The sequence below is a fragment of the Tachypleus tridentatus genome, chromosome 11 (genome assembly GCF_004210375.1).
Source record: "Tachypleus tridentatus isolate NWPU-2018 chromosome 11, ASM421037v1, whole genome shotgun sequence".
NCBI lineage: Eukaryota > Metazoa > Arthropoda > Merostomata > Xiphosura > Limulidae > Tachypleus > Tachypleus tridentatus.
The window spans coordinates 24776320-24793754 of record NC_134835.1 but is presented as its reverse complement, the minus strand read 5'-3'; the positions used below and the strand labels follow the sequence as shown (position 1 = coordinate 24793754).

General features: G+C 31.6%; 1 protein-coding gene across 1 annotated transcript in view; it reads right to left on the bottom strand.

The window, feature by feature from the left end:
- Positions 1 to 17435, bottom strand: part of LOC143231323 (talin-2-like) — a 79232-nt gene that overhangs the window by 50291 nt on the left and 11506 nt on the right. Inside the window, exons 2-7 of the mRNA XM_076465872.1 lie at positions 13414 to 13579; positions 11604 to 11701; positions 10898 to 11027; positions 8918 to 9012; positions 8044 to 8113; positions 3775 to 3917 (exon numbers count right to left, since the gene is read on the bottom strand). Of these exons, the coding sequence (XP_076321987.1) occupies positions 3775 to 3917; positions 8044 to 8113; positions 8918 to 9012; positions 10898 to 11027; positions 11604 to 11701; positions 13414 to 13549 (672 nt within the window). The 5' untranslated portion in view covers positions 13550 to 13579. The remainder of the gene's footprint in view (positions 1 to 3774; positions 3918 to 8043; positions 8114 to 8917; positions 9013 to 10897; positions 11028 to 11603; positions 11702 to 13413; positions 13580 to 17435) is intronic.

The following is a 17435-nucleotide window of genomic DNA, read 5'->3' as shown; positions in this document are numbered from 1 at the left end:
AAAACATATCTTGTGAAAACCACATTGCTAATGAACATATTTAATTAAGTAATTCTAATTTCTAACACACATCTCACAAGCATTCACTTTGAAAATAATATGATTCAATTCTCCAGGTAGCATTTTAAATATAAGTTTTAGTGTCACATAAAAGTGACGTCCTTCTTTGCATAATGTGCTTTGATATATACCCATTGGTTCTGTATATAATATGCATTATGACACACATGATATTCTATAATGGTCTACAATAAACTATATTTCATATTTCACTCAAAGGTCCAAAAAAGATTAGGAGACATTTATATCATAAATGTAAACATAAATAAAGGTTTAAAACAACGAAAAATAAAACAATATTATAAATTGTAAATATACTTTAAAAAATTCTTCCGAACTATGTTTGTAAGAAATGTGTAAAATCATACTATGTTACTATTCAAACACACATAACATTTTGTGATCAGAACAAACCAAAAAAACACATTGTGTGATAATAAACTCCAAACAAATACAAACTTACATGGTACCATACTGTGTATTACAATGAACAACAACAAAACCTAGTGTGATTATCAACCCCAAACAAATACAAACTTACATGGTACAACACTGTGTATTACAATGACAACAACAAAACCTAATGTGATTATCAACCCCAAACAAATACAAACTTACATGGTACAACACTGTGTATTACAATGAACAACAACAAAACCTACTGTGATTATCAACCCCAAACAAATACAAACTTACATGGTACAACACTGTGTATTACAATGAACAACAACAAAACCTAGTGTGATTATCAACCCCAAACAAATACAAACTTACATGGTACAACACTGTGTATTACAATGAACAACAACAAAACCTACTGTGATTATCAACCCAAACAAATACTAACTTACATGGTACCACACAGTTTATTACAAGAACAACAACAACACCTAGTGTGATTATCAACTCCAAACAAATACAAACGTACATGGTACAACACTGTGTATTACAATGAACAACAACAAAACCTAGTGTGATTATCAACCCCAAACAAATACAAACTTACATGGTATAACACTGTGTATTACAATGAACAACAACAAAACCTAGTGTGATTATCAACCCCAAACAAATACAAACTTACATGGTACAACACTGTGTATTACAATGAACAACAACAAAACCTAGTGTGATTATCAACCCCAAACAAATACAAACTTACATGGTACAACACTGTGTATTACAATGAACAACAACAAAACCTAGTGTGATTATCAACCCCAAACAAATACCAACTTACATGGTACAACACTGTGTATTACAATGAACAACAACTAAACCTAATGTGATTATCAACCCCAAACAAATACAAACTTACATGGTACAACACTGTGTATTACAATGAACAACAACAAAACCTAGTGTGATTATCAACCCCAAACAAATACCAACTTACATGGTACAACACTGTGTATTACAATGAACAACAACTAAACCTAATGTGATTATCAACCCCAAACAAATACTAACTTACATGGTACCACACAGTTTATTACAAGAACAACAACAACACCTAGTGTGATTATCAACTCCAAACAAATACAAACTTACATGGTACCACACTGTGTATTACAATGAACAACAACAAAACCTAGTGTGATTATCAACCCCAAACAAATACAAACTTACATGGTACAACACTGTGTATTACAATGAACAACAACAAAACCTACTGTGATTATCAACCCCAAACAAATACAAACTTACATGGTACAACACTGTGTATTACAATGAACAACAACAAAACCTAGTGTGATTATCAACCCCAAACAAATACAAACTTACATGGTACCACACTGTGTATTACAATGAACAACAACAAAACCTAGTGTGATTATCAACCCCAAACAAATACAAACTTACATGGTACAACACTGTGTATTACAATGAACAACAACAAAACCTACTGTGATTATCAAACCCAAACAAATACAAACTTACATGGTACAACACTGTGTATTACAATGAACAACAACAAAACCTACTGTGATTATCAACCCCAAACAAATACAAACTTACATGGTACAACACTGTGTATTACAATGAACAAAAACAAAACCTACTGTGATTATCAACGCCAAACAAATACAACCTTACATGGTACAACACTGTGTATTACAATGAACAACAACAAAACCTACTGTGATTATCAACCCCAAACAAATACAAACTTACATGGTACAACACTGTGTATTACAATGAACAACAACAAAACCTTGTGTGATTATCAACCCCAAACAAATACTAACTTACATGGTACCACACAGTTTATTACAAGAACAACAACAACACCTAGTGTGATTATCAACTCCAAACAAATACTAACTTACATGGTACAACACTGTGTATTACAATGAACAACAACAAAACCTAATGTGATTATCAACCCCAAACAAATACTAACTTACATGGTACCACACAGTTTATTACAAGAACAACAACAACACCTAGTGTGATTATCAACTCCAAACAAATACAAACTTACATGGTACAACACTGTGTATTACAATGAACAACAACAAAACCTAGTGTAATTATCAACCCCTAACAAATACAAACTTACATGATACAACACTGTGTATTACAATGAACAACAACAAAACCTAGTGTGATTATCAACCCCAAACAAATACAAACTTACATGGTACCACACTGTGTATTACAATGAACAACAACAAAACCTAGTGTGATTATCAACCCCAAACAAATACAAACTTACATGGTACAACACTGTGTATTACAATGAACAACAACAAAACCTACTGTGATTATCAAACCCAAACAAATACAAACTTACATGGTACAACACTGTGTATTACAATGAACAACAACAAAACCTACTGTGATTATCAACCCCAAACAAATACAAACTTACATGGTACAACACTGTGTATTACAATGAACAAAAACAAAACCTACTGTGATTATCAACGCCAAACAAATACAACCTTACATGGTACAACACTGTGTATTACAATGAACAACAACAAAACCTACTGTGATTATCAACCCCAAACAAATACAAACTTACATGGTACAACACTGTGTATTACAATGAACAACAACAAAACCTACTGTGATTATCAACCCCAAACAAATACAAACTTACATGGTACAACACTGTGTATTACAATGAACAACAACAAAACCTTGTGTGTTTATCAACCCCAAACAAATACTAACTTACATGGTACAACACTGTGTATTACAATGAACAACAACAAAACCTAGTGTGATTATCAACCCAAACAAATACAAACATACATGTAATCACACTGTGTATTCCAATACTTTTTAACAAGAATTGCACCACTGCACAAATTAATTTCTAAACAGAAATAAATGAACTATTATTACAACAGGTTTTTTTCTTTTGTTCTGACACAAACTAAGACAATCAGTAACAGGAACTTCTGATAAAAATATGCTATTGACACTAAAATGTAATTTAAAATATCTTTAAACAGGAAGTATACACACACATATACCTTTCTGTAAAATAATGTTCAATGAAAAGAATATCAAAATGAAATGGAACATGCCTACAAACAGTAAAATAAACATTAACATTCAACCAATTACTAAAACATAACATCTAATATTTTTAAATAAGAATTTTGAAATTTGAAACACCATATGATTGTAAAAACTGAACAGATGCCTGTGTAGATAACCAATACACACCACACAGTTTATAAACATACACACACATACCTGAACATACAATAAATTTAACTGAACAGGATCCCTGGAGTCAACATTCTGGTCAGAAAAGAAAAACTTTCGTCGTAGCAAGAGGGTTTCTTCCTCTTTTATACCTTGTTCTCTCAAAGTCTTTGAATGGTCGACCCAATTTACTACATTAAAAAACGAGGGGCAGAACAAAAGATTGAACAATAAACTGAGAATAATTCTATTAATATTAAAGTTCCCTTAAAGCATAAATAACATAAAATGATTGTACGACAGATGATTATGTCGAAGTGTATACCGAGTTCTAAGTAATATTCACAAAGTCCTCAAAATATCTAGAAATATTCTTTGTCATTAATGTAACCTGTACTAATGTTTTTACACATGTTGAAAACAGTTCCTTCTATGAGGTTTGAAGAAGATTTATAGATAAAAAAACAGAAGTCAGAAAGAGACAAAAGAGGAACTGTTTGGTTCTTCACTTGAAAAACATTAAATGATATAACAAAACATAATGTTTATTGATCTGTTGGTCTATATCAGTTGTCCTATCCTCTAAGCCAAACTCACTCTACTGAATAAATTAATTTAAAAATGAAAAAAAGTACAGCCAGCCCTTATCATTCATACATCTATTAATACAGCTAGCCCTAATCATTCATACATCTATTATTACAGCTAGCCCTAATCATTCATACATCTATTAATACAGCTAGCCCTAATTATTCATACATCTATTAATACAGCTAGCCCTAATCATTCATACATCTATTAATACAGCTAGCCCTAATCATTCATACATCTATTAATACAGCTAGCCCTAATCATTCATACATCTATTAATACAGCTAGCCCTAATCATTCATACATCTATTAATACAGCTAGCCCTAATCATTCATACATCTATTAAGCTTTTTTTAAACTCAAAATTACTGCCCCACAACATCTGAAGGTAATCCATTTCACAGGCCAACCAACCTATTTGAAAAATAAACTTATCTTAGCTGAAAATGGCTTCTACTGTACTAAATTTGTGTGCCTTAGTTTTATAATTCTTGCTGTTGAGTATGAAAAATGTTGATGAATCAACATAATTTACACCATTAACATTTCCAGCAAGTCCTCACTAACTCTTTTTCTTTCCATAGAAAACAATTCTAAGGATCATAATCTCTCCTTATATGACAACCCCTGCATCCCAGGCACCATTTTGGTAGCCCTCCTCTGAATCTTTTTCAGCAATTCGATGTCTTTACTGCAGTAAGAAGCCCAAGACTAAATACAATATTTCAAATGTGGCCTAACCAGCAACCTATACAATGAAACCATAACTTCTTTAGACTAGTATTCAATATTTCTGTAAATACAATCTAAAATCCTATTTGTCCAACCACTAGCAACAGGAAGGTGTTTTGATGGCTTTAGAGACTGATCAACTTTTATACCAAGAATCTTTTCTTTCACAACACTCTAGGCTATTCACATTCAAATGATGACAATCCACATCCATTATCTTGCATTTATTATAATTAAAATCCATCTGCCATTTATTTGCTCAAATATATGATTTAATATTTTCTAATATACAAGATAAGAAAATGTTAAATAATACACAAGATAAGAAAATGTTAAGTAATATACAAGATAAGAAAATATTAAATGATACACAAGATAAGAAAATGTTAAATAATATACACTATTATAAAATATTAAATAATATACAAGATTAGAAAGTATCCAATGTAACTTATTTCACATCATAACTAAAATATTCTAAGTTCAGTCACTGTTTGAGAAACTAAATGGAAACATGTTTACTATAATTTATAGCTGCTGATACTGCAACAACACAGATTTTAGTAGCTATGTTTGTTGACCTTGTAACGTCCTCATCTTTAGAGAGCCAATAACTACAAATCCTTGTTCATATAAAAATATTACCTGACAGTCACCTTTCTACAGGAAGAACTGTAGTCAAAATAGGTTTAGGAAGAACTGTAGTCAAAATAGGTTTAGGCATATGTGTTTCTTATCAACGTCCAACCACATTTGACCATTTTTTCTAAATTCTAACATATGAGCAAAAGAAACTGTGATCTTCATAGTAGAGTCAATCATCTTTTCAAATCTCATTTTAAAATAAAAATATTAATTTTGGGCATACATATGTTAATTGTGTCATTAAAAATTAGCCGGATTCTTCACACGCTACTCCTAGAGAATAAGACGAAAGCTCACCAGGGAAAGAAACTAGCAACAAGATAACTATACCAACATAGCTTCACACTAAGAATGGACTAGCTCATTAAAGATTCGCCCAAGGTCAGTTACGAGTCCCGATATGGAAAATCACCTTCAACTACTGAAGAAATCCTGATGAAGATTCATCTCCTTCCTCAGAGAAGAGGTAACACTAAAATTGCCACACAGACAGTCATGCAATAAAAAAACCACAAATTTCAAGTGTGGAAAGCCAATATGTTCAGTTTAGTCTGATCCAATTTGAAGTATAGTGAAACACGTCAAATAATAATGACTAACTACTTAAGTGGGTATTAATTCTAAGCACCACTAAACCTCAACAAGGCAAATACAATGAGTGACAGGTAGAGAGTCTATACTTCTTCAGAAGGTTTCTGGAAAAAAATCGAAGTTAATCGCAATATCATCAACAGAAAAACAAGTAAACCATCTAGCACTTGTACTTTCTGATAAGAAGTATATAAACAATGAAGTGGAACTTCCAAATAAACCATTTAGTGACTACCCTAAGATTTACAGTACATCCCACTACTATAACATTTATAGTACATTCTGAGATAAAAACCATCAATGATGAGGTTGAAAACAAGCATCAGTTAAAACTAACACTTCATTTCAGCAAGATGATGTAGACAGAACAAAGTAACCACCACAGAGATCAGTATACACACTCAACTGGGTAACCACCACAGAGATCAGTATACACACTCAACTGGGTAACCACCACAGAGATCAGTACACACACTCAACTGGGTAACCACCACAGAGATCAGTACACACACTCAACTGGGTAACCATCACAGAGATCAGTATAGATAAAGATGGTAGATGAAGTAAACAAAATTAAAGTAAAGTAAAAAGGTGTGTGAGCTTTCACACTCTGTTCAACAGTATTTTAGTATCTGCCATCTTGGAAGTCATTAACAAAAGTATCTGGCCAGAAGTTTGGCAACGAACAAAGTTTATAAACAAAAGAAGTAACAAACCAAAAAAAGGAAAAAAAAGACGTTACTGATAATTTGTTTCAGTTCTGCAAAGTAAGATGGAAACAACAGTTTAATGACAATATTATAACATCAAAAGTGAATATATCAAGAAATGAAATGTCAAGAGGCACGACGTTTAACCTTTGAAGCAGAATCTTTGGACTGGTAGATCTAGATGCAGGTGACAAAATATACACCATGTTTATGTAAACTTAGTTTGTTTCGAATTTTGCACTTAGCTACACGAGGGCTATCTGCATTAGCTGTCCCTAATTTAGTAGTGAAAGACAAGAGGGAAGGCAGCTAGTCATCACCACTCACTGCCAACTCTTGGGCTACTCTTTTACCAATGAATAGTGGGATTTACCATTACATTGTATTGCTCAAATGGCTGAAAGGGCAAACATGTTTGGTGTGAGGGGTGAATTAGAACCTTACTCACTGGCCATCCTGAGCCATATAAACTTACATGATAATAATAGCAGGTTAATACATACATAAAGCATACAGGTTGAACACAGTGTTCCTTGAAGATAGCCATCATGAAGCTAGGCAACAAATGTATACTCTAATGGTCACTTAGAATCAGGGATAACTTCAACAAACTGAGCAACAACAGTTGAATGATCAACAATGAAGGATAAGAACACATTTAACGCAGTGAAAGAAAAGATGTTTATAAAAAAATGTTATTTCTACAAAAGTCTAAATCAGGGACGAATGACGTCTTTGTGTTTGAACTTCAAAAATAAATTATCTATGTTATTTTGTGGGTGATATGGTTTATACCCCAGTGCTGAGAAAAAACCACATGAGCGCAGTGGAGAAACTGGTCATTTGGTCAATATGAAGTCCAGGAGACTCCATGATGGAACTAATAACCATACAGACAAAAAAATAAGTTAAAACAGTAATGAACAGAAACACAAAAACATGAAACAGAATAAAACATGAACAATATTACAATAATAAGTCACATAAATCTACACATTTCAGTAATAATCTATTGAAACAATAAACTAATTATTGGTCTGGACTTACAGTCGTCATCAGTTTTTAGTTTCTTTTTCAACTGTTCCATTTTCTGGTCTCTATCTTTATCCTTCTTTTCCTGATAAAAAACGGATTATTTCTCAAGTAATTTATACTTCAAACTACACCACTTACTCTTATTAACTTGTGACTTTTTATTCTCCAAATACACTTTTCTAAAATACTTGTGCACCAAGTTGCTTGTGGTGCGTGCATCAGTTTCTAACCAACAAGTTCCCTGATAAAATATGAGTCACAAAAGTAGACAGAAACTAAAATAACACTGATACTGTTACTCATCTCACAAGCTGTTACTGGGATTCGCTATAAATGACTGATTTTACAGTTTTATTTTGTCACTTCCTTGCACTGAATGCTCCAGCATGAAAAATACAACAAAACATTACTTAATATAATGCTCTATGTGGACCACACCAGCACAGCCAATAAGATCCTACATGTGGGCCACACCAGCACAGTCAATAAGATGCTCTATGTGGACCACACAAGCACAGCCAATAAGATGCTACATTTGGACCACACCAGCACAGCCAATATGGTGCTACATGTGAACCACACCAGCACAGCCAATATGGTGCTACATGTGAACCACACCAGCACAGCCAATATGGTGCTACATGTGGGCCACACCAGCACAGCCAATATGGTGCTACATGTGGACCACACCAGCACAGTCAATAAGATGCTACATGTGGGCCACACCAGCACAGTCAATAAGATGCTACATGTGGACCACACCAGCACAGACAATATGGTGCTACATGTGGACCACACCGGCACAGTTAATATTACCAAAGAAGGTCTACAAAAGTTAGTTAGGACAAGGATGTTTCTGAGTTCCAAAATTAGATGAAGAACTTACCCTTCTGAGGGTTAGTGTACCTGTGGTGGAGACATCTTTGACTGGTTCTTCAGCCAACTCTCTCACAAGTGAAAACTCATCATGGTTTGTTATTCCTGTGGAAGTTTCAAATCAAAGCCTTTTGTGACCAATAGAAGTGAAAACAATATTTAAAGAAACAAACACACATGCAGCTTTAAACCTTACTAAAGCATGTAATAAGTAGCATAAGAAATAAAATTAAAGGAATTTCATTTGATGGCTAATTTTAACAGAATCACTGCATTAATACTCCAGCTGATTGTATCCTAATAGGCAGCACTGAAGAGTGCTTGTTACATCTGGAAGCTTGTTTCATGAGTTTTTAGCAAAGCTATGCAGTAAAGACCATCTGCATTAACTATCCCTAATTTAGAAATGACAGACTAGAGAGAAGGCAGCTAGTCAACAGCAACCATCCCATATTTTAAGCTATTCCCATCAAATAATGAGACTTACTGTTACTCTAATAACACAGACAGCTCCAAAGTGTGGAGTACAGTTTCTTTTCAGCAAAGGGTCATAATGTGGCCCAAAACCCACTAGGCCATATGGAGATAAAATGGCAAAATGGAAATTATTTTCATATTGATACGTCATTCAGTTTAAAACAGCAGAAAGGACTTGATATATTCTAATCAGATGCAGAAATGAAATAGGTTTAACAAACCACAGATCACTTCTTCTATCACCTGGTGAAGAAATACTACAAAAAATGGAAATACTAGTATTTTCTGTGTGCCTTCTTTATTAACTTTCAAAGAATATTACACAAGCTGCTCAGTTCTTTACACAAAATAAACTACAGATTACAATACTTCTATTATAGGAAATATGGTGATATTTTTAAATAAGCACTTACATTTTTAATATTAAATGGTAAACAAAATTACTTGTCATGTATTATGATACCCACTATGAGCAACAATTCACAAAGTAAATAAATTATAGATATGACTTGTATTGGTGGTGAAAGAAACTGTTACACATCGTTTCAACAAGCTTATGTCATCATCAGCTTCTTAAAACATGGTTTCTTTTAATACCCACTGAAGCAGTCTCTAACTTCGTTTTCTAAGATACGAGTTCCTTGTCATCAGATTTCACATTAGTTAAGACATTACTAAATAACATAATACTCTTCATTCAATATCAAAGGTTTACAAACATGCAACTCTGATGCTGGTAACTGCAATAAAAACATAAATTTATGTCAGATAATGAGATGCACACGACCTACTACAGAAATAAAAGCAATCAGAAGTCAACAACAATCATAAAGTAGAATGAATCATTCCTAAAACTCAGATTTCTCTGAGTCTTTTTATTTTATAGTTTTATTACAAAGTAAAATCCACTCAGAAAAAACCTTTTAAGACTTGATAGAACAAAACAGATGCAAATAATGGAGAAGAACAGTACTACCTTGTTTGAATCTAGCATCTTATTTGATAGCAAGGGTAAAATAGTTTTATGATACAGGTGTTAGATAAAAGTTTTAAAATACCAAAAAAATAATTTTCTTAAAGTTATTAGGTTCACTCAGTGAACACCACTATTACTAACATTTGGTTAAAGCAATTCAGATTAAATACTGCTAATTAAAATACATTTTGTTTCATAGTTTAAAAACCAATAATGTACTATCCATTAAAATATCAAGTTTTTCAGCTATCCGTTTTTCTTTTCTTGTGCTGATTTTAAAATTTCAAAACATGAAGCATCCTAAAATTAAATCCTTTGCATAGATTCATTAAAAAAACAGAAAATGTATTTAACACTTTTCTACAAAAGAGAAGTTTCAGAATATAATTTCAGATCAATCTACATGCAAACAGACAAGTGGTTATCTATGTTCATGATATGAAATATGCTGGAGAGTTTAGATATTAAGTATCTTCATAAACTTAACACAAGAACATTATTAGTTTTGCCAACCGATGTTGTTTCATACACTCATACCTATTTTTGTGCAAATGACGACCATGAGATTTGCTACAGGCTGACTGTCATCGACTCTCAGAGTCTTCACTGATTCATCCAACATTCTCACACGCAGTGTCCTTTTCTTCTTCCTATATTCTAGAAGATCCTTTTGGACAGAAGAAGGAGGATTAGCTTATCTTCACGATCCCAAAATGAAAAAAATGACCAGAAACAAACAAAATATGATACTTAAATTATGGATGGAAAATAGAGTGAAAGTTTCATTAAACATCTGAAAATTTATGACTTGTGTCATGTAGAACTAATATTCTTAACACAAGAAATTTATTTTTAAAAAAACTTTACTTTTAAAAAATGATTGACGCCTGACCATAAATCCCTCTAAACCTTAATATTTGAATATGTATAATCACAAAAAAAATTAAAATATTGAGAAAAAATAAATTTGTTATTTTGAAAGTATTATCTAAATAAAACAACTTGGTGAGTGGTAAAACAACACAACCACACTGAGTTAATAAGCTTTTATATGTTTTGAGAATGAATCAGCGATGACACATTTAAATGTTAAAAGAAATCTGAGAAAGTTCTTAATTTTTTACATTTTTAAAATATTAATAAAAAACAGGATTAAAATGTTCCCAGGTATAATGTTTTTAACCCCAGTAAACCAAAGATCTTACTTACAAAGAAGATAATTAATTTTATCCCACACTCTTACCCCATCTCGAAGAAGATAATGTTCCAAAGACCTTCCAGATTCAAGCCACACTCCTTTCTTTGGGTCCTCATCAGCCAAGAATAGTCCATAATCTTTTGCTGGAGGAAAAAAAAATTATAATTTGAAAAGTTTTTTTTTTACTTCCAATGGTTAAACTTGTTAAAGTAAGTTTTAAAATTGTAAAGTTCTTTTTAAACCTGTAAAGTAGCTTTTCAGAATCGCCGATATCATAAATATGCACACAAAAAATATGATTTCATTTGTGTATCTGTCTAATTACATACATGTGTGTGTGTACATATAAATATAAAAATCTACCTGATAGTACAAAAGTAATCCAACTAAACTAAAATGTTTATACAGTTTTGCAGTGATGTGTATCAAATATTTTGGGCCTTATCAACAGCCTAGTTCAATTCCTTTGAGACATTATTTAAATATTCAGAAATTGTTAAAACTAAAACAATGAAAATATACAAACATTAAATGTATTAGGTTATTCAAATTGAAAAAAAACACTTATAGCACCAGTAATAAATTCCACAGACCTCTAAATTTATCACACTCTATACAAATATATTCTCAAATAACGACCCATGTAAATTAACAATACAAACTGACAAGACTGATGATAATTAAACTGTGTATAATTAATAAATTGTAAATTTTGATTTATTAACTTTCTTAAGCCTATTATAATAATATTGGGTGTACACAAACGAATGGTGGGGCTTTGTACCATTGACTGAACTGTGGGATTTCAGGACACTGAATGAATGATGTGGTTTTGTCACGCTGAATGAATGGTGGAGTTATGTCATTGTGTTGCTACTACTATACCCAGTATTGTATGCATATCCATTTACTTATGTACCCACACAGTTTTGTGGTTTGTATTGCAGAGTTCTGTTCTAATGAGTACCATCCAAGAAATGGCAGCATGTGTTCTATGGTCAGCTGAGCTGAAGTCAGCGAAATTGGTGTAATGACAAGTTACGACAATGATCAACACATGAAAATGACATACAAAAGGGGTTCAAAACTTTTTGCAGGGCTCTGAATGCCAGATTCCCCAACCACCAGATCAGAAGAAATGGAATCTCAACCTCCACACTGTGAGGCCATGTTAAGAACACCATGTACAAATAAAAGATTACTGGTTTAACTCACATATGGACAAAACATCACCAGAACAACTGGAAGTGTTAACATGAGAGATTCTTGTCTACATATGAACAAAAATTAACTATCAGTACAATATGTGCTGTGATGTTAATGGTATACAGAGTGAAGTTGTGCAATACCGTTTTAAAAACCTTTAGAAATGGATAAAACTGTATCTACAAACACTTTTCAGTTGTTGAATCAAATAAACAAAAGTTCAGTGCACGAGGAATATCGGTTTGTTACCAGTCTGCTTACAAAACCCCACCATTTATTTGTGTTCACCCTGAACTTTGCCACATCTATAAATCTTCTATTACCTTGATGGCTCCATCTGTTCATAAAGTTATTTGATCTCTAATTTCAAGTTAATGAAAGTCTTAATAAGTTTTTCAGTTGTAAAGTAGCTTTCTTATTATTTTAACTTCAGAAACATACAGATAATATCAGTTAGTTTTAACACATGAATTAAAACATTGTTGAAGAACAATACAGTATTGCTTATCAGGTCTTTTTTTGGTTTACAGTAATTAGAAAGTGAAAGGTGACTTATAAAATGGAAACATTTTAGAACACATACCTGAATTTAATTATTGTTTACTAAAAAGTTTTGAAATTTTTATTTCAAACAATATATTAAACTTACATTCTCCCAAGTTGGCTTCAGATATTTTTTCCCGTATGGTTCGGCATGCATCATAAACTAACATAGATGGTTTAAATTTCATTGTTTTTATTACACTTTCCTCCACAACATTTATTTTCAGTGAAAGTGTTGCCATCTTCAAAGTGTATTCTATTTTCTTCTACACCTACAACAGAAAATTTAAACAAAAACTTTACAAAACTAAGCTAGAAAACGGATAAAGCACTAACGTTTCCACATACAATGTTCAGACTGTAAACTAACAAAAAATAACAAAACATTTCATCCAAGTAAAGTCTTTATAACTATCTGTTAAGTGAAAATGAAATTTTTTATAGAATTGCCTACTTATTACAAAAACTCCAATTCCATAAAACATTGTCTATTTAACTCAAATATATTTTAACTCTGCTCAAAATACTAAAAAATGCTGAATACAAAAATCAAAGTATATATTAGCCTTCATCTGTGTTGAATGTGTGTGTTTTCTTATAGCAAAGCCACATCGGGCTATCTGCTGAGCCCACCAAGGGGAATCAAACCCCTGATTTTAGCATTGTAAATCCATAGACATACTGAGTTATAAGTTTCTTTACTTAATTTCTCTGTAGCATATCAGTGTATAAAGAAACACCTTAAGACATAAAAATAATGAGCAACCTTTTGACATCAAACTTTTTTATTTAATTGGACACCTTTTACACTACATCTTCTTCAGGAACATTCCACTAAAACACAAACTGTAACTGGCATCAGATTGCTTCAGTTGGTTTAAATAAACAATAAAATGGTACACATAAACCAACTGGAGCTCCATACTAAGAGCTACAGTTTGTTTTAGAGGAACACTTCTGAAGAAAGTGTTCAGTAAGACAATGAATTTGCAATTAAAGAAAAAAATCTGGTGTTGTAAAGTTGTTATTACTAGAATCAGTTTTTTAACTGTGACTTCTACTTATTCTAATTTATTATTGTGACTGAACTGAAAGATCACTATTGAACTGTTCTAGAAATAAACTCTCACAATAAACATGATTAAGGATGAGTTCAGAAATGTTGTTTCAGTGGAGTCGACACGGTAATTTTGAGAACTTTAGTCTGTCTTTGAGTGAAAAGGCAACCACACATCATGAAGCCTCAGCATATGTTGTCATCTTTTCACTCAACAGACAGTTGAAGTCCATCAAAGATTTCAAACCTAGTGTTCACAAACATGGTAAAACAACTACAACTGTTGAAACAAGAGCAAGAAAACTTTGATAATACAATGATACAGATGAATATTATTATATCAATATCTCCAAATTAACATATCATGTATATTATTAAATTAATATATCCATATTATTAAATTAATATCTCCAAATTAACATATGTATATTATTAAATTAATATCTCCAAATTAACATATCATGTATATTATTAAATTAATATCTCCAAATTAACATATCATGTATATTATTAAATTAATATCTCCAAATTAACATATCATGTATATAATTAAATTAATATCTCCAAATTAACATATGAATAAGTTAGTATCTCCATATTAACATATTATGCATATTATTAAATTAGTGTCTCCAAATTAACATAATATCATGCATATTATTAAATTAATATCTCCAAATTAACATAATATCATGCATATTATTAAATTAATATCTCCAAATTAACATAATATCAAATGAAGTATAAACAGTAACATTATTATCAACATAAGAAAGGGTACCCAATACTATAGGATGTTCACTATACAGAGTAAACAAAGTTGGAAAACATTCATACAGAATCAATGAAGTATTATTATAAATGGTTGTAATCTTATTCACTATTGCATAAATGGTTGTAATCTTATTTATTATTATTACACAATAAAAAATAATGTTTATTCAGACAAGAACAACAAAAAGAAATAAGAAGACTCTGCTTCTTGTACAATTTTATAATTTGTGTATATCTTTTCCATTATCTCCTGGTTGAGGTTTTTTAAGGCTTAAGAAATAACCAGTTTGAAATGACATATTTTTATATAAATAGAAACCCTAGGTGCTGCTAACTAGCATGAATGAAAATTGACAAACATTCTGTGTTCAAGTGAGACAGTTTAGCAAGTGCAGTAACTACTGCACACTGGTTATAAATATCACTGAACTTCAAGGACAAATGGGAGAAAACATCAGGTACCACTAGAATGTAGAAAGTGATTCATGTTTTGTGGTGTTTTTTTATTACATCCTAGGGAGAAAAACACCAACAACTGTTAAAATGGAGGTGTTTAATATACTTATGAAGACTAACTGATCAGGAATTGTAAATTTGATCATAATATTTATCAACACTGTGGAGACTGTACAATCCTCGTATCTCAGAATGGCTGTTATGGGTATTAATTCTGTTACTGATTGGGAAACAATCCTCGATCAACAAGACAACCAACTGAAGAAATGGGTTATTATTAAATGCATGGTTTGAAACCTAACAAACATGTATCAGTGTCACACACAACAATATTTTTTTTATGCACTGGGTTTTTTTTTCAGCGAGTCAAACTGTTCTTAGTTTCTACTTTGTTCTTTCCTTCCAAGTCTTCAAATTACTTTACAATCACTAATTTTAACAAAATGATATTTCAATCTGTGACTTTGAAGATTCAACACAACTGAAAATGTTAAGTGACAGTACAAACCATTTTAATGAAGAGTTCAAATGTTTGTACGAAACATTATTTTAGGAAAAATCAGACAGATTCCACAGTTTATACAATTGAGTACGAAAACATTTTGAAGATATAAAAAAATGTATGAAACCAATCACCTTATCTTTCAAGTTAAACATTCAGCAAAGAAAGCTTACCACTCACTGTAATGAACTTAATGCATGAAACAGATAAACAGAGAAAGATACATTATTAATGTTTCCAATCCAAGAGCTAGGTGGGACACAATTCTGTACAAGCAGGTAAAAAGTTAAATAAAAACTGTTACTCCTATTATAACAAAATTTAATAAAAGTGCTACAAAAGAAGACCTCTTTGAACTTCACAATTCTTTGGTCAATAAATAAAAATGTTGTCTGGTATCAGTTTAGGCAATTCAGATGGATATAATTTCTGACCAATAGTTGTCATTTGTGTTGGTAAGTTAATTTTTGTAAAACATAACATTCTTGAGAATACATAATTTTGCTAAAGTAACATAACTTTAGGAATATTTATTCTTGCATTATTTTTGTATTAACTTTTCCTGAAAATAATTCACTAAAGTACTGAACTAATCCAAGTAACACTATTACAGAGAACAGTAATAAGCTCTTATTTACATCTCAAAATCATTTACTGTTACTGTCCACACTTTGTGAGCCTCAACATTCTGGGTAGTAGAGAAGAACCACTTTGCAAAATTATATGCAATGGTTTGCATTTTCACACTAAGATGAACCAAAGGATGAGCAAAACATAGGTACAGTTATTAACTAACTTCTGTCAGAACTAGAAACTGACCCAGTAATGAGTACAGACAGTTAATTATTACCTATTGATTAGAATAAACTGTTTTATCAAATTGGCACTCTTGTTGTTAGTAATATTTTTGTCTGCATTTCTAATAAGATCTATCTTACGAGGTTTAGTTCAGCCAGCCGATAACACCATGTAAAAAAATTTTTACTTTTTCCTGTTCCTGGACAGAAAGTGTTATTTCCCAATTGTTTATGTCTAAAGTAAATGGAAAAGACCTATTTTCTCTTCAAACTTTGTTTTTGTGACCTGGAAGTTTATAACTAAAGCATGATGGGAGACTGTATTTGGGGCTGATACTTGAAAGTGATTTACATTACAGTCGCAAATCTCGAAAAACTACTCACTTCTAAACATTTTTTGTATAACTTTAGTATAAATACATGTAAATCTTGATTCACATATTGTTTTATTCAACTTTATGTAAATGAAAATGTGCAAATTTGTCCGTTTTTACATAGAAAATAGGCTAATTTCTAAATTTCATTATCCAGGTCACAAAAGT